Here is a 23,842-nt window from a genome sequence, read left to right on the forward strand (position 1 = left end):
CTCAGCCTCAGACGTGTAATTTTATTCCTTTTCCTTGTACCACTCCATTCCTTTGTACCCCATTAGCATGCTCTTACTATCAGTCATCCTCTGCTGCGTCCTCTTTCTAGAAATAATGTAAGAGGCAAACACTGCTCTGCTCTGGAGAAGGTTATTTCTCTGGAGGTTTTAAGACCTGTATTTAGGCCAGGCACTAGGGAGGCAGAGGCAGGTGGATTTCTGTGAGTTTGAGGCCAGCCTAGTCTACAAAGCAAGTTCCAGGACAACCAGAGGTAGACAGAGAAACCCTGTCTCAAAAAAAGTTAGGATAGGGGTAAAAAGATTTTTTTCTTTTCTTTTCTTTTTTTTTTTTTTTTTTTTGGTTTTTTTGAGACATGGTTTCTCTGTGTAGCTTTGGAGCCTGTCCTGGAAATCGCTCTGTAGAGCAAACTGGCCTCCAACTCACAGAGATCTACCTGCCTCTGCCTCCCTAGTGCTGGAACTAAAGGTGTGTGCCACCATCGCCCAGCTGGGTAGGGATAAATTTCTAAAAATATTAAAGTTGCAAGTTACAAAAGAGGCTGTAAAGTTCTTTTTCTGGTTCTGACTCAGGTTATTTTTCATTTTGGGTGGTGGGTAAGTGCATAAAAGTATTTGGTAGTAAAAATATAAAATACAATGTAAAACTCCACAACTTCCAATTCCAAATGGCTACTCCAACTGTATAGAAGTTCATTGACATGTATAGACTTTAGGTCTGGTTCGTTTTGAAATGTGATTTTTTTATTTGTAAATTCTTTATAATAAAGTTTATTTTTTTTAAAAAAAAAATTAAGGATTGTTCAATGCCTGCTCTTTTTCTACCTGGACCTGATTTAAGAACAGAGACAGACTTGTAGTGAGTTCAGCCAGTTCTCAGTCAGTGCCTTGAAAGCTTAGCAAGTCATTGCATTAGTCCCCGAGCCTGCCACAACTAATACTATAAACTTGGCAGCTTAGAGCAACAGAAGTTTGTTTTCTCTCAGTTCTGAAGGTCGGGATCGAAGATCAGGAGTGAGCATGCCTGCACATCTGCAGTGTGTTGCTGTGTGTCTGAACCCTAGCATGGAGCCAGGAATAGAGGTCCTTGAAGCTTACTGGCCAGCCAGTCTAGCCAAATTGGTGAGCGCCAGGATTAGTGAATCTTTGTCTCTAAAAATGCAGGGAAGAGCAACTTAAGACATTTGTCGAGGTTGGTTTTTAGCTCAGTGGCAGAGCGCTTGCTGGGTTCGGTCCTCAGCTGGGCGGTGGGGGGCAGTTGTCATAAAGCTCTGGCTTCCACACATATACCCACAACTCACATATCCACCACACACAGACTCCTAACTCTCAAATACATGCCATTGTTAATGCTTCCCAGGCTCTACAATTATTCCTAATCTGATTTATGATACTCCCCTTTTGAACTGATTGTATGTCCAAGAGTTTACAGTACTGATTGTGTCATTGGGATTAAATAAGATCTGTATTGAGGCTGGATGGAAGACTGAGTCCAAAGATTTTGAATTTAAATAATCCTAAATTTGAATCTCATTTTATCCAATGCTGTATGAATTTATATAAATTGTTATTCTGTCTGATTCTGACAACTCATTTGTTTGGGTTTTTTTGAGACACAGTCTCACTATGTAGCAATGGCTGTCCTAGACCACACGATATAGACCAATCTGACCTCCAACTTAGAGATTCACCTGTCTCTGCCTCTGCCTGCCAAGTGCCAGGTTAAACCGTGTAAAGCTTTCAAAGGTCTGCTAGTGGAGTAGCCTGTTGTTGCACTAGTTCGTTCTCATGTGTTCTCTCTGCCTCCCTCCTCCTCTACATCCAAGCACATTTGCACGCATGGTGCCTGCTGTAATGACGTCATGAAGCGCTTTTCACTTCTCCCCTTCAGGGGAGGTATCTTGAGTGATTGCTGTTCGGAGTAGTCCTCACCTTCTGCAGTCACACAAATATGTTTTATGAACAACTCCATGTGCCTCTCCTTGTGACTGGACCCATCTTAATATATGACAGTTGCTGTGTTTATGAATCTAGCTCTTTGTATAGTATTGTAATGTTCTGTCTTGCCTCATCTCCATCATGCTTCATTTTGACTACGAGGGCAAACAATCTTACTCTTATGTCTTGCTTAGCATGTGTTCTGGTGATGTCCTAAATAAAATGGTTAAATTAATGCTAACCATGCTCACATTATATGTTAGCTATGGCTAAGCATTTTTTCCTAGATTATTTTTATCAGACTAACATTCCAAGAGTAAATGAAATAGTAAGTACTTGTTTTCTTATAGCTAACGTAGTCTCAATTAAAATGTTGCCTGTCTCGAAAAAACCAAAAAAAAAAAAAAAAAAATGTTGATTCTGTTTTTCCAAATTTTAGAGCATAGCCTTGGGCAACCCCCCCCCAACTCCTTTCTGACCCTGTTTGCTTTTACTCCATCCTCCTCTCTCTCCTCCTCATAGCCCCTTACTCATACTGTGTTGTGTGTGTGTTCGTTCTGCTCTAGCAGACAAGTCTCTGGGAGTAAAGATCTTAACTTGTGTTTCTTAGGGTCCAATACAGGCTCTGCATAGAGAAAGAGCCACGAACATATTGGAAGGAGGAGGAAAGAAATGCTGATGTGTATTTTGTAAGGATCCAAATACACTGGGAATAGTGTGCATGTTGTGAAGATGTTCCATTGCATCCTTTGTTTTTTTCTTCAGGATGCATGTCATGTTTACAGCGAAGGTACTCCCTTCAGCCTGTGCTGAAGAAGATTCCAAACCGGTACTTAGGCCAGCCCAGCCCAGTTACACATCCACACCTCCTCAGACCAGGTAAGGCCTTTGACTGTAACAACCACTTCTGTTACATGCTCTGTCTAGAATAATGCTATGCATTAAAATTTTTTCCCAGTAGTAGTGTGTCAGGATTATTAACTGATAGTATTGTTAATGTGACTGAGGAATTAAAGTTTTAATCTTATTTTAATTAAGTTTAGATGAGTCTATAGAGCTACTGGTACTATATTGACATTCAATCTAGAACAATAAATGCAATGAACTATAATTCAGAATAACCAGTAAGAAGTATATATTTCAGAATTCTTTTTATAGGTATGAGTATTTCGCCTTCATGTATATCTGTATACCACATATATACCTATTGCCCTTAGAAGCCAGAAGAGGGCATTGTATCCTTTGTAACTGCAGTTAGAGATTGTTGTAAGCTGCCATGTTGGTGCTGGGGACTGAACTCGGACCTCTGAAAAAGCAGCCGGTACTTTTAACCACTGACCCATCTCTAGCTTCATATTTCAAGAATTTTTAAACAAAACTTCTAAGTCATAGTTTCTAAAACTATTTTCTGTTGACCTTTTGTTTCTATTTAAAATGTTAACTGTTCACTTGAAAATTTTGTTTAACAGAATTACTTCAAAGTAGGTTGGACAAAATTTCCAGATGTCTGTCGCTATGAGAAGTGGCCGACTCAGTTGATAAAGGTCATGCGAAAGACTATGAAGGTTTCTTTTTTTTTCTAGAGACGCTGCTGGAACAGCTGCATCACAATTGCTCAGTTAAGACTTGACACTGTTTGGTTCTGTGTGTAGGAAGGCGATGATGCATTTGTGAACAGTGTTCCAGAGATAGGATAGTAGGGTAAAACCAAATGCTTTATAGAAAAAGTCAGGTTTTTAAGGATAATGACTTATTCCTTCCACCATGGAAAGGTAAATATGTGTGTCTGTAAGTTGCTATGAAAGCACATGTGTTAATAATGTAAATCCCCTTAGAAATACATTACTCTTGCACTGTTTCCACTCAGTGAATGACACCAGTGTGTCTCTCAGTGAGGACTTCCTTTGGCTGCTTCTCCATCAGACTAGAACTCCTGCTGGGAAGTCCGCCGACAGCAGGAAATGCAGCTCACCACTGCAACACACAAGAAATCAGAGTTTTCAAAGCTGTAAGGTAAGCATAGTCCAATTGATACTAAAGGTTTTTTTTTACCCTATTGACCTACCTATAGTTTCTGTTTAAAAGGAAAAAAAAGGTAGAATTCATACTTAAATTTTACCAGCTTTGAAATGATTGATTTCTTGTGGTGAAATTCTTTATGTGGTAAGCTGCATTTCCCAGGCCTTGAGTCTCACAATCAGGTGAAGATAAATTACTCATGTCTAAATTCCTTTGCTCTCTACATTATGTACATAACTTTTTTACTTTTGCCTTTGCCACAGATCTGAATATTGTTCGGAGAAAATGTTAAAAACAACTTGAAACAAAACATCAATATTCAGTCTCAATGCCCATCACATACAACATGAAAATTTCCTTTAAAAAGAGAAAAATAGAAGCCGGAGAATGGTGGCATATGCCTTTAATCCCAGCACTTGGGAGGCAGAGACAGATGGATCTCTGTGAGTTCAAGGGCAGCCTGGTCTACAGAGTGAGTTCCAGGATAGCCAGGGCTACACAGAGAAACCCTGTCTCAAAAAACAAAAACAAAACAAAACAAGTAGATACAGATAGTAAGTACTTGGAGTAGTTTTCCATGAGTGAAGATGCACGCTTTGTGTGGTCTCCTCTCTTCTGGTTCACAGTTTACATGTGGGAGCCACGAAGTTTGCGTCTGCTTTTGCACAGTGATCGGAGCACTTAGGGTTGGAAGGATGTGGCTGGTTAAAGTATTGTGTTAGAAGCACAGATCAGTAGTATAGGCACATAACAAGCGCATGCATGCATGCATACATATATACATACATGAAAGGTTTTCACATAACAGGATCATGAATGTCATAAAGTTTAAAGGGACCATCTGCCATGCCATTAAGCATGCAGATTTTACAGGACAAAGGTATCTAAAGCATGGATCATGTATACTTACCCACACACAGACATACACACATTTTTTTTAACTCTATTTTAAACTGTAGTAATGACACATACCTTTAATCCCAGCACTTTAGAGGTAGAGGGAGGAGCATCTCTGTGGGTTCCAGGCCAGCCTGGTCTATATAACAAGCTCCAGGATGACCAGAGCTACATTGTAAGACCCTGTCTAAAAAAAAGAATGAAAAACTCACATCTAACTGGCCAACCTAAAGAGTACATTTTTGTCAGCTGTAGCTTTGCTCCAAAAGATCTCACATTTGACATAGCGGTAATAATACCTACAACTTACAACTTTAGCAGAACACGTCAATCTCTCCTGTTAAATGAGTCCTATACATGAGACAAAGAATATAGAATGTAGAAAAGCATACTTTAGTTACTTATAATTCCACTACTCAAAAGAATACTGTTGAGTTATAGATTCACTTTCCCAAATTGTCTCCCCTTAAGAGTTTCTAAGTCAATTACAAACCCATCTTTCATGTAATTTAAGTAAGTTCTCCCCTAAAGAAGTGCATTTGTTAAAAGTAAATTGTTAAAGATAATTAACTTTAATATCAGAAATGTTGGGCTGCAGAGATGGCCCAGCAGTTAAGAGGACCGGCCATACTCCAGAGGACCTGCATTTGATTCTTAGCACCCACGTGGTGGCTCACAACCATTTGAAACTCAAGTCCCAGAATATCTGATGCCCTCTGCTGGACTCCAGGGGCACCAAGCACACATGTGATACACAGACATACATACAGGCAAAACATTCAAACACATAAAATATAAATAAATAAGTCTTTTTAAAAATCTGAAAAGACCAGGCATGGTAGCTCATACCTTTAATCCCAGCACTCAGGAGGCAGAGGCAGGTGGATTTCTGTGAGTTCAAAATAAAATAAATATATGAAAAATTAAAGACATTGTTTTGGTGGGATTATATGAGTTTATTTTGTTGTTGCTGCTATTGTTTTAATGCTGTTTAAAAGATTTAAATGTGCTGGGCAGTGGCCTTTGATCCCAGCACTCGGGAGGCAGAGGCAGGCGGATCTCTGTGAGTTCAAGGCCAGCCTGGTCTACAGAAAGAGTTCCAGGACAGCTAGGGCTGTTACACAGAGAAACCCTGTCTCAAGAAAGAGAAGAAAATTTAAATGTTAGCTGAGTATAGTGTACCTTTAATCCCAACACTCAGAAGGCAGAAACAGGTGGTGCTCTGTGAGTTCAAGGACATCTTGATCTATACAGTGAGACCCTATCTCAAAAGAAAGTGAAAAAAAGGTTAAAATGTGCACAAGAAATGACAAAAGCATTTTGAATGTGTCAAAACCATGGGTGAACTTTGTCAAGGAAAATGTACATGCCAAGACCCCGTAGACCTACTTCATCAAATTTCAGCAACTCACAAGATCCTTAAGGGTTAGAAAGGAAGGGTTAGTAAGTCATGGTGTTTGCTTTAACTTTCTTTGTAGCCTCTCTGGCCTGGAACTGGTGAACAGTGTTCCTATTTCACCTCCACAAGTCTAGGATTACAGATGTGTAGCACCACACCCACCACAACCTGTTTTGTTGTCGTTGTTAGATTTATTTTATGTTGTGTGTGTGAGTAGTTGGCCTCTATATATATGTGCGCCATATGCATGCCTGGTATCTATGGAGGTCAGAGGAGGGCATTGGATATCAGATCCCCTGAAATTAGTTTTCCTGGTGTTACGAACCAGACCCAGAACCTCATAAATACTATAGTGTGTTCTCCACTAAACAACAGCCTTTACCCCCTGAATCCAAAACAAAGGCGGTATGCTGTATTTGTTCTTTACATTTATAGCTTTGTAGGTGGATAGACTATAGTTTTCACCTATATGTCTAATTCATGTTGACTGTTAGTTTCAATTTGCCTTTATATTTTAACTAGCACCTAGAATTCTGTACACTGCCAGCCAGAGCTGAATTGTAAAATTTTTCTATTTAATTTTTTTATTACTTATTTAAGTGTGTATTATTTTGCCTTCATGTGTCTGTGCACCACATGTGTATAGTGCCTGCAGGGGCCAGAAAAGGGCAACTAATCCCCTGAAACTGGAGTTACATATGGTTGCAAGCTGCCATGTAGATGTTGGTAATCAAACCTGGACCTTCTGAAGGAGCAACAAATGTTCTTAACTACCCTATGGGTCCATCTTATGGAGGCATTTTCTTGATTGAAGTTCCCTTTTTCCAGATGACTGTGACTTCTGTTAAGCTGACCCACCTCCCCCACTCCTTAATATAGAGACTGGTGTATGTTCTTAATCAGATAAAATTTATGTCCAGTGAGTTGTACAGATCTACAATTAAGTTTTGGCAAAGATGGCCACCAGTATAACCTAAAAACTTGGTCGATATATAGAACATTTTATTATCTTTTAAAATTTATACTCGGGAGGATCAGTAGTTCAAGGTCCTCCACTTCACAGTAAGTTTGAAGCCAACCTGGTTAGGCAAAGCTTGTCTGGAAAATCAAAAGGAGGGTGGGGAAGATGGCCTAATGGGTGAACTGCTTACTGCACAGCAGGAGGCCCGAAGTTTGAATCCCTAGAACACATGAAAAGTCCAGATGCACTGGATCCCAGTATTGCTACAGCTCATGAGCCAGCTAGCCTGCTACATGCAGCAGCAAACGAGACCCTGTATCCAACAACGTGACAAGTAAAGACAAACCCAGAGCTGTCCTCTGACCTCCGCATGGCTCTGTCGCATGCACACACACACACACACACACACACACACAGACAAAAGATATAACACATGTTCAGTGCTCCAGGCAATTCCCTTGTACCCTGCTGTAGTGAACCCCCACTTCCATAAGAAACCATTCCTCTGGTTTCAAGATCACAATGCCTGTTTATGTTGCCCTATAAGTGAATTATATGATATGTACCCTTTCTGTCTCTTGTTTTGCTCAATATATGCAAATGAAATCTACTTAGTATTATTTCATTTTTCAGAAGCCTGTGTCTCACATTATGAAGGAAACACAAAATAATTTTTTCTTTCCTCATTCTCTGACTGATAATCAGTTTATGAACTACTTGTATACAGTAAAAACTGCCTAATATTAAACAATTATTTTCAGAATAGGCCACCTTAAATGTAGTTAGTTTTGGGAAATAATTAAACTACATACCTAGATTACAGCATAAATCTCCATCTTCCCATCCATTTTTGGTCTTTATTGCTCTTTTCTCTCTGGGTTTTCTGCTTGGCTAACAAAACGTGAAGAATGTTCTTCTTGCTCTCTTAAAAGACCCAGTCCTAATTGTCTTGGAAGCACTTCCTTCATGGCTGCAGTCAGAATTGATTGGGCAACCTCTAGTCTTTTGATTGGTTCAGTAAAGTTAGTAGAAGGGCTCCTTGTCTCTAATTGATCCCACAAGATAAAATGCTAACTATAATCCTTAATAATTACAGTTTCACAAAATGCCAGAATGCCTGCTCAGACATAACAGTTTTATCAGAAGAAATTCAGGGCAGATTGACTGTTGGTTCTGTGATCAAAGGCCATTGCAACCGCCAAGTTTACTGAGAGAGTACAGAGGTCATTCTTTTACATGCTTTTTACTCCCAACCAGATGAAGAGAAGGTTCCTTTCCTGCATAGCTTTCTGTTGTGATTTATTACTCTACTGCTTTGAGATTTTAGAAGCTAATGATTATTCCAAACTGTAGATAATTACTACACTTGGAAAAGTATAGCCGATATTTTAAAGACTTCTCAAACAATTGTTCTTACGAAACCAGATTTCATAAAGAAACGCTTTAAATGAGGCTGGGGGGCGGGGGTCTATATAGTTCAGTTGGTAGACTGCTTGCCTAGCATGCCTGAGAACCCTGAAAACTGAGTGTGGTGACACATGGTTGTAATGCCAGCACTCTAGAGATGGAGGCAGGAGTTTAGAAGTTCAAATTCTAATCAGTCTCTGCTTTTATGAAAGCGTGTCTACAAGCAGCCCATTCTCAGGACGTCTCCCTGCTTCAGGGAGCTGTCAGTAAAACCTTGCTTGCTCTTCACAGACACACACACTCACACATGCACACCCACATACATGCATGCACATACGCACACATTTGCTGCTTGAGTAACTAGGAAATTTCCAATGCTGAGTAGCAATGGCAGACTTGGCATGACTAGTTATCAGAGTAGCTCCGGTACAAAGATTTCCGCCCGATTCGAGGAGACTCAGGAGGCTTGGTCTCTGAAGGAGGCAGATGTGGGTGTGGGTTCTTTATTAACCCCACCAAATTCTTTGGTCAAAGGAGACAAGCTTTATTTTCTGTCAGACAGGGCTATCTCCCTAAGGTGGGGTTTGAGAAAATAACACTAAACAGGAAAAAGTGGGGCTCATATAGCCCAGAAACTACAAGGCTAGGGAATGTCCAAGGGGCTTTGGTTACATAGGCACTTGGCAGAGCATTTCAGAATTATTGGGCAGAACGTCTTAGGGTGGAGATTAGGGTGTAAGGTATGGAACATGTCAAATTCCAGAAAATGGGCCTAGACCTGGTCAAATCCAAGTTTTACAGAAAACAGGCATGAGCTTATTTTGACCTTGTCACAAGATGGATTTTAATCTTAAAATGAAGTAGGCTGGTCCGTCGTCTTTCTCGGCCACTATTGCTTTGATTGATTGAGACTAGCCTGTGGGTCCTAAATTACTTCTTTTTATTTATTGCCAATTTCATCAATAAAAGTGAAAAGGATTTTTATTATACATATTTTTAATTGAATAAGGTTTTCAGATTTTTGTTATAACCCGAACTCAGTCTCTAGGACCAGCATAGCAGAAGGAAAAGCCTGACATGTGCAGATTGTCCTCTGAACTCTACATGCACACTGTGGCACATGCATGCCCACACTCACACAAGTAAGTTAATGAGTAAGTGAATTAATTTAAACTGTAAAGGGAACAAAAAGAACGACGTGCTTTATTTGATTCCCACAACAGCCTCAACAGGGGGATGGTATGACTCTGGCTTTTAGTGGATTTGCCTCGCTCACTGTAAATACAGGATAAAGAAAGGGGACAGGTCTTACTAAAAAGATACATTATGCCTTAGGAATTCAGAAGAGAGTTTTTTTTGATGGTTTATTTTTATTTTACGTTCATCAGTGTTTTGCCTGCATGTATGTCTGTGTGAAGGTGTCTGATCTTGGAGTTACAGACAGGTGTGAACTGCCATGTGGGTACTGGGAATTGAACCCAGGTCCTCTGGAAGAGCAGTCACTGCTCTTAACCACTGAGCCATCTCCTCAGCCCCAAGATTTTTTTTTAAAGGTCTTGAAATTGAGGAAAATTTTTATCAACTATTATAATAAAAACTACATACTATTAGCAAACACTTATCAAGAGTCTACTATATTCTAATTATTCTGTACCTTGGTAATACGTTGAACAGACAAAAATCTATGCCCTTATGGAAATTGCCCTTTTTACAGGGAAGTCATACAGAAATAATGTATGAAAATATATTTAACATATTGAAGTTTCAAGGAAGCTTTGACTATATCCTTGCACATAATAATGTTCTATAAGAGGCTGAAGAGACGGCTCAGCCATTAAGAGCACTGGCTGCTCTTGCAGAAGACCCAGGTGTCGTTTCCAGCACCCACATGGTGGCTCACAACCATCTGTAATTTCAAGTCCAGGGGATCTAACACCTTCTTCTGGCCTCTTGAGGGGACCAGCACACATGTGTTACACAGACATATATGTAAGCAAACACCCATATGCATAAAAATAAATAAATATTTTTAAAAATAATGCTTGAGGGCTGGAGAGATGGCTCAGAGGTTAAGAGCACCGACTGCTCTTCCAGAGGTCCTGAGTTCAATTCCCAGCAACCAGATGGTGGCTCACAACCATCTGTAATGAGATCTGGCACCCTCCTCTGTGTACATAATAAATAAATAAATCTTAAAAAAAAAAAAAAGAGTCTCTAAAAAAAAATAAAAAAAATAATGCTTGATAAACACTTGATTAGAGGAATAAAAGAAGAAACCAAAGATCTGTACAAAATCTTACAGGGTCATAATAATAATTTTTCAGATGTAATCACATTTGACTACAATTTGCAGTGAATTAAAAACCTGAATTATCCTAATTCTTTGTGTGCTATATCATCAATTAAAGGAATGATCATAGATGTCTCCTTCCGATACTAACGATTTTAGGTACTCTAGCAGTGTAAGTCTAGCCATTCAAAACATCCAATGACTTTTTTCCCGTCCATTTCTAGGGGAGGTGACACCAGGACTGTCCCAGGTGGAATATGCACTTCGAAGACACAAGCTGATGGCTCTGGTCCACAAGGAAGCACAGGAGCACAGTGGAACCGACCACACGGTGGTGGTCCTCTCTAACCCTACGTACTACATGAGCAATGACATCCCCTACACGTTCCACCAGGACAACAATTTCCTGTATCTGTGTGGATTCCAGGAGCCTGACAGCATTCTGGTCCTTCAGAGCTTCTCTGGGAAGCAGTTGCCATCCCATAAGGCCATGCTTTTTGTGCCTCGGAGAGACCCTGGTCGAGAACTGTGGGATGGCCCTCGGTCTGGCACGGATGGAGCGATAGCCCTCACTGGGGTGGATGAAGCCTACACCCTGGAAGAATTTCAACACCTAGTACCTAAACTGAAAGGTAATGCTAGTAAAATCAAATCGCAGGCCACGTTAGAATTCAGGCCTTCCTTGGCCTGTAGTTGTTAATTTTCTAAAATAATTCTCCTAGTAGCGTTTCTTTTATAAAAACTATTGCTAAATGTGGTGGCATGTGTTGTATCACAACACTCAGGGAGACTGAAACGTGAGAATCTCTGAAAGGTTTTTGTTGTTGTTGTTGGTTGTTGGTTGGTTGGTTTTTTGAGACAGGGTTTCCCTGGCTGTCCTGGAACTTGCTTTGTAGACCAGTCACAGAGATCCACCTGCCTCTGCCTCCTAAATGCTGGGATTATGGGTTTGTACCACAGCAAGCAGAATTTGAATCAGTCAGTGCTGGGATTAACGGTGTACTCCAGCCACCACCCAGCTCTACGACAGTTTTAAGATCAGCCTGGATTAAATGATGAGGCCTGTCTTGGGCTATAGCTGAGAACCACATGGACACTGAGCACAAGGCGTTTTCTCTCTGGCCTTTTCTTTTTTTTTTTTTTTTTTTTTTTTTGGTTTTTCGAGACAGGGTTTCTCTGTGTAGCTTTGCACCTTTCCTGGATCTCACTCTGTAGACCAGGCTGGCCTCGAACTCACAGAGATCCGCCTGGCTCTGCCTCCCGAGTGCTGGGATTAAAGGCGTGCGCCACCACCGCCCGGCTCTCTCTGGCCTTTTCATTTCTCACCTGAGTTGCTGCCTTTGTCGGCTTTGGCAGTCAGAATTAACCTGGAGCTGGAGAAAAGGCTCAGTGGAAGACCAGTTTCTCTTCCAGAGGCCCCAGATTTGATTTCCAGCATCCACGGGGGGTGGCTCACAACCATCCTAACTTCAGCTCTGGGGGATCTAACACCCTTTCCTGGCCTCTGCATGCACCAGACACAAACATGGTACATATACATATATACAGTCAAAACATCCCTACACATAATTTTTTTTTTAAAATTTTAACCACGTATAGTTAAGTCCTCACAATACATGTGTTTCTTGAAAGCACTTTTCTCATCAGTTTTTTTTGGGGGGGGGCGGGGAGTTGTTTTGTTTTTATCCACTATTTTTTTTTTTTTTTTTTTTTTTTTGAGACAGGGTTTCTCTGTGTAGCTTTGCGCCTTTTCTGGATCTCGCTCTGTAGACCAGGCTGGATTTATCCACTATTTCTTTAAAGTTTATTTTTATTATTTTTGTGTGTGTGATGTGGGAAGGGGCAGGTATGCCACAGCATACATGGGGAAGTTAGAGGGCAGCTTTGTGGAGTCAGTTCTCTCCTCCCACCATTATTGGGCTCCTGGGGTCAAGCGGAAGTTACCAGCCAGACACCTCTGCCCACTGAGCTGTCTCATTAGCTGTCTGTCTCATTAGCTCCTAGTCATTATTCTTTTTTTTGCTTGGGTTTTTTGCTGGCTTGTTTTTTTTTTGTTGTTTTTTTTTTGGTTTTTTTTTTGGTTTTTCGAGACAGGGTTTCTCTGTGTAGCTTTGCGCCTTTCCTGGTACTCGCTTTGGAGACCAGGCTGGCCTCGAACTCACAGAGATCCGCCTGGCTCTGCCTCCCGAGTGCTGGGATTAAAGGCGTACGCCAACACCGCCCGGCCGGCTTGTTTGTTTTGAGACAGAGTCTCATTGCTGCTCTAGCTGGCCTGGAACTCACAGAGATATGCCTTTCTCTGCCTCTCATGTGCTAGGATTAAAGGCATTGCCAAACCCAGCTTTTTTTCTTCTTTCTTTTTTTTTTTTTTTCTTCCTTTTTTTGGGGGGTTGGTGGGGACAGGTTCTATATAGCCCCAGCTGTCCTGGAGCTCACAGAGATCTGCCTGCCTCTGGCATTAAAGGCATGTGCTATTGTGCCCAGCTTATCCACTATTCTTAATGTTTGATGGGTAAAAGTACCAGATACCAGAAGTGTTGGTGTAGCACAAATTCTAATTGGTCTTAATAATGAAAGCCCGGAGTCAGGTATCAGGGTAAAAGCTGAAAGATCAGAGAAGCAGAGCAGCCAGCCACTGGAAAGACTTCTTACCTCTACCGAATCCTCAGCCTGAAAGGGACTGAGTTCCTGTCTCCTCCCACATTACACTCCCTCTCCACTCAGACATTCTGTCTCCACCTCCCTAGTGCTGGGATTAAAGGCATGAGATCCCAAGTGTTAGGATTAAAGATGTGTGCCACCACTGCCTAGCCTCTAGTTGCAATCTCCTTTCTTTGATCTTCAGGCAATATTTATTAAAACACAAACAAAATATCACCACAGAATCTAATAAACTTATTTACAAGTTTACAACTGCATTGGAATTGTATCTTGATAGTATATCACTTGTCCAGCATGTACCAGGCCTCAGTTTCCAACCTCAGCACTGTCATAGAAAACCAGCCCAATAAATGTTGAGCTTTGATTTTTATACACAGAAAATAAGTGATAGGGATGGTTTAATTTTTTTAAATAATTGATACATATACTATTGTAATTTAGTACTTCCCATGCAGTGTACATTTAATGGCATTTTTATTTTTCAAATGGCAGGCCATTGGAGCCATACACCTTTAATCCCAGCACTCAGGAGGCAGATGCATGGGATCTCTGTGAGTTCGAGGACAGCCTGGTCTACAGAGTGAGTTCCATTACAGCCAGGGCTATACAGAGAAACCAGGTCAAAAAATGCTTAGCCTATCACATCATAATGCAAGCCCAGTCAGAATTTCCTCCATTCTTCCCCTGTTGTAGCCCAGTCTACTTTTTGTTGATTTTGTTGTTTTGGTTTGGTTTGGTTTGGTTGGTTTTTGTTTTAGTTTGTTTTTGAGACAGGACTTCTCCATGTAGCCCTGGCTATCCTGGAACTCACTCTGTAGACCAGGCTGTCCTTGAACACACCTCTACCTACAGGAATTCTTGGATCAAAGGCATGTATCACCACCTCCCAGTCTAATGTACTTTTTAATCATAGAGTCCTACAGATTTAGTTAAGAATGTCATTCTTGGCCAGGGATGGTGGCACACGCCTGTAATCCCAGCACTCGGGAGGCAGAGGCAGGTGGATCTCAGTCAATTCCAGGCTAGCCTGGCCTGGTGTACACAGTGAATTCCAGGGCAGTCAAGTATGTATAGTGAAACCCTGTCTCAAGAAACCAAAAACAAATTTTTTAAAAATATCATTTTTGACTTACTTTTAGCAAAAAGATGAATTATACAGATGCTGCTAAGCGGTATATGTCATTTTCATTCTGAGCCCTTAGAGCATAGTCTCAGGGACAGATAAGACTGTCTTTTTAGATCCTACAACAAAATAAATGATAGATACAATGAATAACTGTCCCAAACTGGGAGACCTACTTTATGCCAGCTTGTCCCCAGACCATTTTACACAAGGGTGGACTCCTTAACCAGAAAGTCATTAGCTGATCACTATCATTTTTATGCATCGTAATTCAGGAATGCCTCTGAATCAGCTGTGGTAGGAAAGAACAACTGTTGCATTTGTTCTTTAAAAGTTAAAAAATAGGCCGGGCAGTGGTGGCACACGCCTTTGATCCCAGCACTCAAGAGGCAGAGGCAGGTGGATCTCTGTGTAGTCCAGCCTGGTCTACAGAGCGAGATCCAGGACAGGCACCAAAACTACACTGAGAAACCCTGTCTCGAAAAAACAAAAAAAGAAGTTAAAAAATATCAAAATTCAAACTTAAATAAAGCTTTAGTCCCATCTGTCGTTTTCATAAGAATAGTGACATTTTGTGGTAGAAAGCTGTGTATATCCCAGAGCATCATACCACTTTCAGAGAATGACCTTTCCAATGATTCATGTCAAACCTATCAGATGCTTCAGTCTTGAGAAAGTGTCACTCAGCCTTCCAGGATTCCACACAACAGATTTTATAGCTTTGTCTTGCTTAGCACATTTATTATTATTTTCTGTTTGTTTATGTTTCATTTATGTTTCACCATTGAACTATTTTATATCCCGATGTTAGGGATTTTTTTCTCCCTGTGGCTTTCTGAGGCAGATCTCAAGTAGTCCAGGTTGACTTTGAACTAGCTATGTAGCTGAGTCCTAGTACTCTGACTTCCACCTTCCGGGTGTGTGATTATAACAATGCAACATCACACCCAGGCCAGTGTTAGTTTATTGTATATTACTGCTTGGTGCTGGAGACTGACCCAAGGGCCTTCTTAGCGCTAAGCATGCATTCTACCACTAAGATAGACCTTCAGCCTCTGTTGGTTCTAAACTTACTTTTTGCTTCCCATTTTAAGCTGAGACGAGCATGGTTTGGTATGACTGGATGAAGCCTTCTCATACACAGCTTCACTCAGACTACATGCAGCATCTAACTGAAGCCAAAGCCAGGAGCAAAAACAAGGTTCGGAGTGTCCAGCAGCTGATCCAGCGCCTCCGGCTAGTTAAATCTCCTGCAGAGATTAAGAGAATGCAGATTGCTGGGAAACTGACATCAGAGGTATGGCTGCTATTGAAAATATTTCTTTGTCAGATCACAATACTCAAGCTCTTCATTTTCAGAATGCCTTTTAAGGTCATATGCCCATTGTAGTAACCTCATAGCTTGAATCTATCTAACTTCTGCAATGTGTTTAGTGAATATATCAAGACATGCTCAATGCCTTGCAAGGCAAAAATAAATCTGCCTCTTTGAAGATTGATCTTTTATTCATTAGTGTTGTTTCTCTTTGGAAAGTTGCTACCTTTAAGATCTTGTGGTTGAAAGCCGGGCGGTGGTGGCTCACACCTTTAATCCCAGCACTCAGGAGGCAGAGCCAGGTGGATCTCTGTGAGTTCGAGGCTAGCCTGGTCTACAAAGCGAGTTCCAGGACAGGCTCCAAAGCTACAGAGAGAAACCCTGTCTCGAAAAACCAAAAAAAAAAAAATCTTGTGGTTGAGAGCTATGGCTCACTGCCACTGCCTAGCACAGTGGGAAGGACCACGCTCTCATGTCTCACTAGAAAGATCCAAAATGCAGAGATTAGAAATATGGTTTCTACTAAGTGCATATCACACACCATAAGATATTTGAGAACTAAGTTAAACCATGGAATAAGATACTTACATAAGGTATGAAAAAACAAGAAGATACATATGAATGTATGTAGAAGCCTAAGACCTCTCCTGTGGCAGGACATCCAGGTGGGCCAGGTGAACACTCATTAGCCCACACATTAGGACTAAGAAGAGTCATTTTCTTTCGTAGATCAGGAACTGGCAGAAATTTATTTTCCACAGTTGTCCAGCCTTCAGACCCAATGCAGGTTGCCAAAATGGTCAATTTCTGATGAGAGCTCTCTTCTGTCTTTCAACTTCTTGCTGTGTTCTTACATGAGGTGAATGCCTTTTCATAAGGTCTTAAGTCCTATCAGACTCAGTGTTCAATTTCTTTTTTTTTGTTTTTTGTTTGTGTTTGTTTTTCAAAACAGGGTTTCTCTGTGTATCCATAGCTGTCCTGGAACTCACTCTATAGACCAGGCTGACCTTGAACTCAGAGATCTGCCTGCCTCTGCCTCACCAGTGCTAGTAATTAAAAGGGTGCACCACCATCCAGCATGTTTAACTTTTCAACAAACTGCCTTGCTGTTTCCTATTTCCAACCAGACTGTTTTTATTCCCATCATTCCAGTTTGTTCCATGTCCTCACGAACAGTTGTTATTTCTCTTCTGAGCAGAAATTAGCCCTCTTTAGAATTATGAAGTGACTTTAAAATCAGTGTGTCCTAGGCCGGGCGGTGGTGGCGCACGCCTTTAATCCCAGCACTCGGGAGGCAGAGGCAGGCGGATCTCTGTGAGTTCGAGGCCAGCCTGGTCTACAGAGCGAGATCCAGGAAAGGCGCAAAGCTACACAGAGAAACCCTGTCTCGAAAAACCAAAAAAAAAAAAAAAAAAAAATCAGTGTGTCCTGTGCTCTGTCTCTTCACCAAGGTCAGTGCCATGCAAAAACTTTAGCAAAAGCTGGGCACATACATATAATCCAAACACTCAGGAAGCAGAGGCAAGTGGATCTCTGTGGATTCAAGGCCAGCCTGATCTACATAGCAAGGTCCAGATTGGCCAGGACTACATAGAAAGACACAAAACAAGCAAAACAAGCAAAAATATTACCCCCACCAGTTTGTTTACTTCAGTGATGTTTTCAGAAATCTGGAAATCTCCCATAACTGCATTTCTGACTTGAGACTCTTTGGCTGTCCTAATGGCTATTCTGATGGGTGTGCTTGGGTTGGATATTTCAGATGCCATTTGAGTGAAGAACTCTCCCATAGCAGGTGTCACCATACAAGCTGGTTCCCATTGCTGTTAAGCGGTGCATGACCTTAGTGTATGTTCTACTTGGGTTTTCGTTTGTTTGTTTTTGTTTCCCAAGCAGGGTCTCTCTGTGTAGCCCTGACCATCCTGGAAGTCTGTAGACCAGGCTGGCCTTGAACCTAGAGATCTACCTGCCTCTGCCTCCCGAATGCTGGGAACAAAAGTTTGTACCACCACTGCCTAGCCAAGACTTTATCTCTTAAGATAAAATAGAAGGAAAGGAAGGCTGGAGAGAGAACAGAGTTCAGATTGCTTGCTGTGCGGTCATGAGGACTGGAATTCAGTCCCAGCATGTATGGAACGAGCCAGGAATCCCACAAACACCTGTCGCTTCAGCTCTGAGAGGTCCAGTGCCTTCCTCTGACCTCTACATAGCACAGGCCCAAACACCTCACATGCATGTGCACAAACAAGTGCACATTTACAAACACAAATAACACAAATATTTAAAAATAAAAATAAATTTATTATCGGGTGGTGGTGGTACCACCTGCCTTTAATCCCAGCACTCAGGAGATAGAGGCAGGCAGATCTCTGTGAGTTCGAGGTTAGCCTGGTCTACAAAGGGAGTTCTAGGACAGCTAAGGCAACACAGAGAAGCCTGTCTTAGAAAAAAAAAAAAAACAACAAAGTTACAAATAAATAACTGTATTATTATTTTGAGTGTTTGGGTGTTTTGCCTGCGTGTTTGTCTGTGCACGGTGTGCCAAGGGAGCCAGAAGAGGGGCATCTCCTGGGACTGGAGCTACAGATGTTGGAGTTGCCTTGTGGATTCTGGGGACCAAAAGTGGGTACTCTGTAAAAGCAACCGGTGCTCTTGGCTGCTGAGTCTTCACTCCAGATAAAGGAACGTTAAACAGAAAGAGAGGCCAGAGAGAAGAGAGAAGACATCTAATCTGTCAGCCGCATGGTGGTGGTGGCGCACGCCTTTAGGCCCAGCCCTCGGGAGGCAGACAGCCAGGCCTACACAGAGAAACCCTGTCTCGCAAGAAAGAAAGAAATCTGTCTGGCAGGCAGCACAGCTCCTAATTCCACTAAAGCTCTCTTATTTGAAAATCATGCTGAGTCCAGCAGGCTCCGGTCACGGAGTGGCAGCAGCACTCGGCGACACCGATTCAGTTCTACTGCGACAGTCTCCCTCACCATCCACTGTGCGCTTTTGAACTAAGAAGAAGTTCGCCTTCAGGAGGCAGAGGTAACACTCAGAGAGCTCTCTGAGTTTGAAATCTGCCTGGTCTGCGTAGCGAGCTCCAGGCCAGCCAGGGGATACCTGGTGAGACCCTGTCTCAAAAAAAAAAAAAGTGGGACTGGAAAGATGGCTCAGTGGTTAAGAGCTGTTCTTCCAGAGGACTTGGGTTCAATTCCCAGCACCCACATGACAGCTCACAACTGTCTGTAACTTCAAGATCTGACATCCTCACACAGACATACATGCAGGCAAAACACCATCATATAAAATAAATAAATAATTTTTTTAGAAAAAGTAAGCCGAGCGGTGGTGGCGCACGCCTTTAATCTCAGTACTCGGGAGGCAGAGGCAGGTGGAACTTTGTGAGTTCGAGACCAGCCTGGACTACAGAGTGAGTTCCAGGAAAGGCGCAAAGATACACAGGGAAACTCTGTCTTGAAAAACCAAAAAAAAAAAAAAAGAGAGAGAGAGAGAGAGAAAGCAAAAGTAAGCCTACTGAATTAGACCTGCTAGTTCTTTTCCTTGCCAGTGAGCTAAGTCATATGATTGTTCATCTTATGTCTGTTCATCTGCAATAACAAAGCAAATAGCTACTTTACTGTTTTTACAAGAGAGGGGACAAAACAGTAAATAACTTTTTTTATGGTTTTTTAAGACAGTGTTTCTCTGTGTAGCCCTGTCCTGGAACTAGCCCTGCAGACCAGACTACCCTTAACTGAGATTCATCTGCCTCTGCTTCCTGAGTTCTGGGATTAAAGACTTGAGCCACCACACCCAGCTCTTAACTTTTTGCCATCATATTTTAGCACTTTTATCTAAATCACAATTAATGACTGGCTATCCAGTGTTCATTTACATTATTGTTAACATGTTTTTCAGGTATTCCCACGGGTTGCTTCCCAGTATTTGTCCATGCTAAGAAACTAGTCAAAAAATACGGTCTCATTTGTATTTTTGCATATAGCCGAAAATCACGTGCCCAGCTCTTCTTAAGTATTTGTTATGGCTCTCTAACTCTCACTTAAGGCTATTGCGTAGAGGAGGAGATTTATAAGTCCTCCACCCTAAGGGCATCGGAGTCACAGCCAAAAAGAATATTGTTCTGATGCATTAAGCATTTCTCATACAAAGCGTCTCTTGGGCTTTTGTAGTACCTGTGGATTGGTTCCCATCACCACAGCAGCAATCTTGCCTTTCTTTTATCATTATTATTATTGTTGTTGTTGTTGAGTTTACTTTTATTTTCTCTATTTTTAATTACACTTATTGATGGAGAGGGCATACATACCATGGGGCATGTGAGGAGATCAAAGGACAGCTGGTGAGGGTCAGTTTTCTCCTTCCACCATGTGGGTTGTGTGCTTCAAACTCGGGTCCTTCGGCTTAGTCGAAGCAGCTTCGCTCACTGAGTCATCAGCTGGCCTTGATTGCCTATGTTTGACCTGTACGGAAGGTTGATGACATATTTGGCAGCCTCGGTAACTTGTCTGCAAAGAGTAGCATTATTTATTTGAGAATAGCACATAACAGACATACGAGCTGTGAGTGTATCCAAAGTGTAACAGGCTTTCTTTTGTGCTACCAACCAGCTCCCAAATCATGACATGGAGACCTCTTACTAGTTATGAATGATCAGCCTTATCTTATACTTGTTTCTTGCTAGCTCTTATAACTTAATTTATCCTGTTTCTCTTCATCTCGTTTTGCCTCGGGCCTTTTTACCTTTCTTTCTTTCTGTGTGTCTTACTTTCCTGCTGTCTCCATGTGTGGCTGGCTGGCAGCTGCCTGACTTCTGGCCCCAGGCATGTCCCTCTCTTTCTCCCTCATTCTCTTGTCCTCTTCTCTCTCTCAAACCTAGATTTTTTCTCCTGTGTATTCTCTCTTCCTGCCAGCCCCACCTATCCTTCTCCTGCCTTGCTGTTGGCCATTTGGCTCTTTATTAGACCAATCAGGTGTTTTAGACAGGTACAGCAACACAGCTTTACATCATTAACCAAATATTCCACAGCATAAACGAATGTAACACGTCTTAAATTAATATTCCACAACAGTGCACGTGCTGTAGTGTGCTTGTGGGGGGGAGGGGGATGTCATAGGACAATTTATGGCATTGATTCTTTCCTTCCACCTCTACATGGATTTGAAGGCTTGCATGTCGAGCACCTTTACCCACTGTCATCTCACTGGTCCGTGTCTTATTTCTTAGAATTTTTTTTTAAATTATTTATTTATTATGTATATAGTGCACATATCCTTGCAGGCCAGAAGAGGGCACCAGATCTCATTACAGATGGTTGTGAGCCACCATATGGTTGCTGGGAATTGAACTCAGGACCTTTGGAAGAGCAAGCGGTGCTCTTAACCTCTGAGCCATCTCTCCAGCCCCCTTATTTCTTAGAATTTAATGGAGTGCTGCGGGATGGTGGTGCACACCTTTAATCCCAGCACCCTTGAGGCAGAGGCAGGCAGATCTCTGAGTTTGAGGCCAGCCTGGTCTACAAAGTGAGTTCTGGGACTCACAGCCAGGACTACACAGAGAAACCCTGTTTCAAAAAAACAAACAAATGGAAAAGAATCGAGCAACTTCATTTGATTCTGATATCTTGAACAGTATACGTAGTGAAATGGGTTGCTGCAGTCAAATATATCATCCATTTTAACCCCAAGTGTCCACTGCAGTGGACATTCTAGTCTTACTATCAAGCTCTTCCACTGCTATCATTGTACAGATTGTTCACTTACAGAAAAAATAGGACTGTGCTGTTGGCCACAGGGCAGTTTTTATCAACACTTTGTGCTTTGGTGGGTCCCAATAGGAGATGTCACTGATCAGCACATTGCTGATATCTGTTTTCACTGACATCGCAGACCTTGCTTGCCATGTCAAGAGATCAGATGAGCCATAACTTTGCCGGTTCCAATCTCCTGGAGTTTCTTGACAGGCGGTTTCTTTTGTAAATTTCAGCAGTCCTCCACACTGCCGTAGAGTTTTCTAAAGAGCGGTTCCCTACGTGAAGGGGCCCCTTCCTTGCCTCCTTGCCTCCCTCCTTCCCTCCCTCCCTCCTTCCTTTATTTCCTACTCCTCCTTTTCTTCTTCATACAAATAACCATTATTAATTAAAACATATCTTCATGTTTCATATTTACTGTTTGGGTTGGCTTAGTTAATTCCAGTGAGTACTGGGAGATGGAAGAGTCTATAATTATGCATCTTTTTTAATAGTGTGGTGGATTTCCATTCCAGTGTTTCCTGTTTATCAGCCACATATTCAGAAAAAGGATATACCACCATTCATTTATTTTTCAATTTTTAATCCTTTCACAGCGTATCTTCACAACCCTGAATTAGTTTTGTCATTCCTAAGAGACTCATTAGCAGGCCTAGACAGTACTGTGTTCCTGTGTCTTCTAGACCTAAAAGTTTGTTCTCTACCTCCAGGTTTTTTCATTCACATACTTGTTAGAGGTCTTGAATTACTTACCAGAATTTGAGTCAAGAAGCCCTGGCCTTCAAAGTTTCTTTTTTCTGTTTCCACATTAATAGTCAAATCCAGGGATAGACACTCATTGAATCTTTCTCTTTGTCAATTCCTTTAAGTTCAGATAATATTGAGTGTACGTGTATCTGCTTTGGGATTGTTGTAACCTGGAGAGCTAGATGACCATACCCTGTACCTTCCTGTAAAAGTCAAGTTTTATGTTGTTATTGTATTGCTGTTAATTGACTGTATAAAAATTGAATTGGTTTAGAACTATAATTATTGTCCTTATTGTTTCCATTTGTGTGTGTGTGTGTGTGTGTGTGTGTGTGTGTGTGTGTGCACTGCTTCAAGGCCCTGTGAATGCTAAGCATGTGTCCTACCACTGGAATACATCTCCAGCCCTGTTTGCTTTTTTTTCTTGTGACATATGCAGACACTTAAGCATTTGAAGTGTACAGTTGAGTAGTATGAAACCATCATCCAGACTTAGTCATCATCTCAGGTAGAAACTCTACCCTTCAGGCGGCTTCCCCTTTCCTCTTTCTTACAACTTCGACTTCACAGGCTGTCTCTATCCATTTGTCTATTCCAGCTGCTACTTATGAGTAGAATCATAAATCATTTGCCTTTGTATGAGTAGTTCATTTCACCTAGCAGAATGTTTTCAGCACATCAGAGTTGGTTTTTTATAGCTAAGTAGTATCCCGTTGTGTGTATACATACATATATCTGTATCATATTTTATGTATCTATCTGTCTTATTTGTTGATGGACACATAGATTTCCATCTGTTGGCTATTGTGACTAATGCTGATATGAACATGATTATTCAGTCAGAAGTAGAATTGCTAGATAATATAATAATTCTATGATTAATATTGTTGTTTCGGGGTTTTTTTGGTTTTTTTCAGACAAAGTATTGAATTACTTGTTTATTATCTAGGAAATCAGTAGCAAAATTTTTGTTTGTGAAAGGGTCTCAATAAGTAGCACAGGCTAACCTCAAGCCTTCCAAGTGTTGGGATTACAGATATGTGCCACCATGCCTTGCTGATAAGAGATCTTAGCCTTTTTCACATGTTTCTGGGGTTCCATGGCTGACTCCCATAGTCTACTGGAGGAGCCTTTTCAGTCATCCCCTAGGTGAGAGGTGTGCTATTGTCCTGTAGCATCACAGGCATTAGTAGCATTCCTGTATCTTCAGTACACATGTATTTGACCAAGGAGGTCATGATATCACCTATGTCAAAACATTAGAGGAGGTGGCCATTTCTTTTCATGCTTGGTTTTGTTTTTTGGTTTTGTTTT

At 41.4% G+C, this 23,842-nt stretch overlaps 1 protein-coding gene across 5 annotated transcripts in view; it reads left to right on the top strand.

Annotated features, from left to right (window-relative positions):
• The window catches only part of Xpnpep3 (X-prolyl aminopeptidase 3), a 55,794-nt gene that overhangs the window by 7,805 nt on the left and 24,147 nt on the right, over positions 1-23,842 (top strand). For 3 of the 5 annotated variants that reach the window (XM_052748403.1, XM_052748399.1, XM_052748401.1), the window contains exons 2-4: positions 2,722-2,835; positions 11,154-11,561; positions 15,808-16,010. In XM_052748403.1, the coding sequence (XP_052604363.1) occupies positions 2,722-2,835; positions 11,154-11,561; positions 15,808-16,010 (725 nt within the window). Of the gene's footprint in view, positions 1-1,013; positions 1,141-2,720; positions 2,836-3,823; positions 3,970-11,153; positions 11,562-15,807; positions 16,011-23,842 lie in introns of those variants that run through there. The other 2 variants (XM_052748400.1, XM_052748402.1) reach the window with 2 other exon arrangements.

The sequence above is a fragment of the Peromyscus californicus genome, unplaced genomic scaffold, assembly GCF_007827085.1.
Source record: "Peromyscus californicus insignis strain IS unplaced genomic scaffold, ASM782708v3 Scaffold_20__1_contigs__length_68692818, whole genome shotgun sequence".
In the NCBI taxonomy this organism is placed as follows: Eukaryota; Metazoa; Chordata; class Mammalia; order Rodentia; family Cricetidae; genus Peromyscus; species Peromyscus californicus.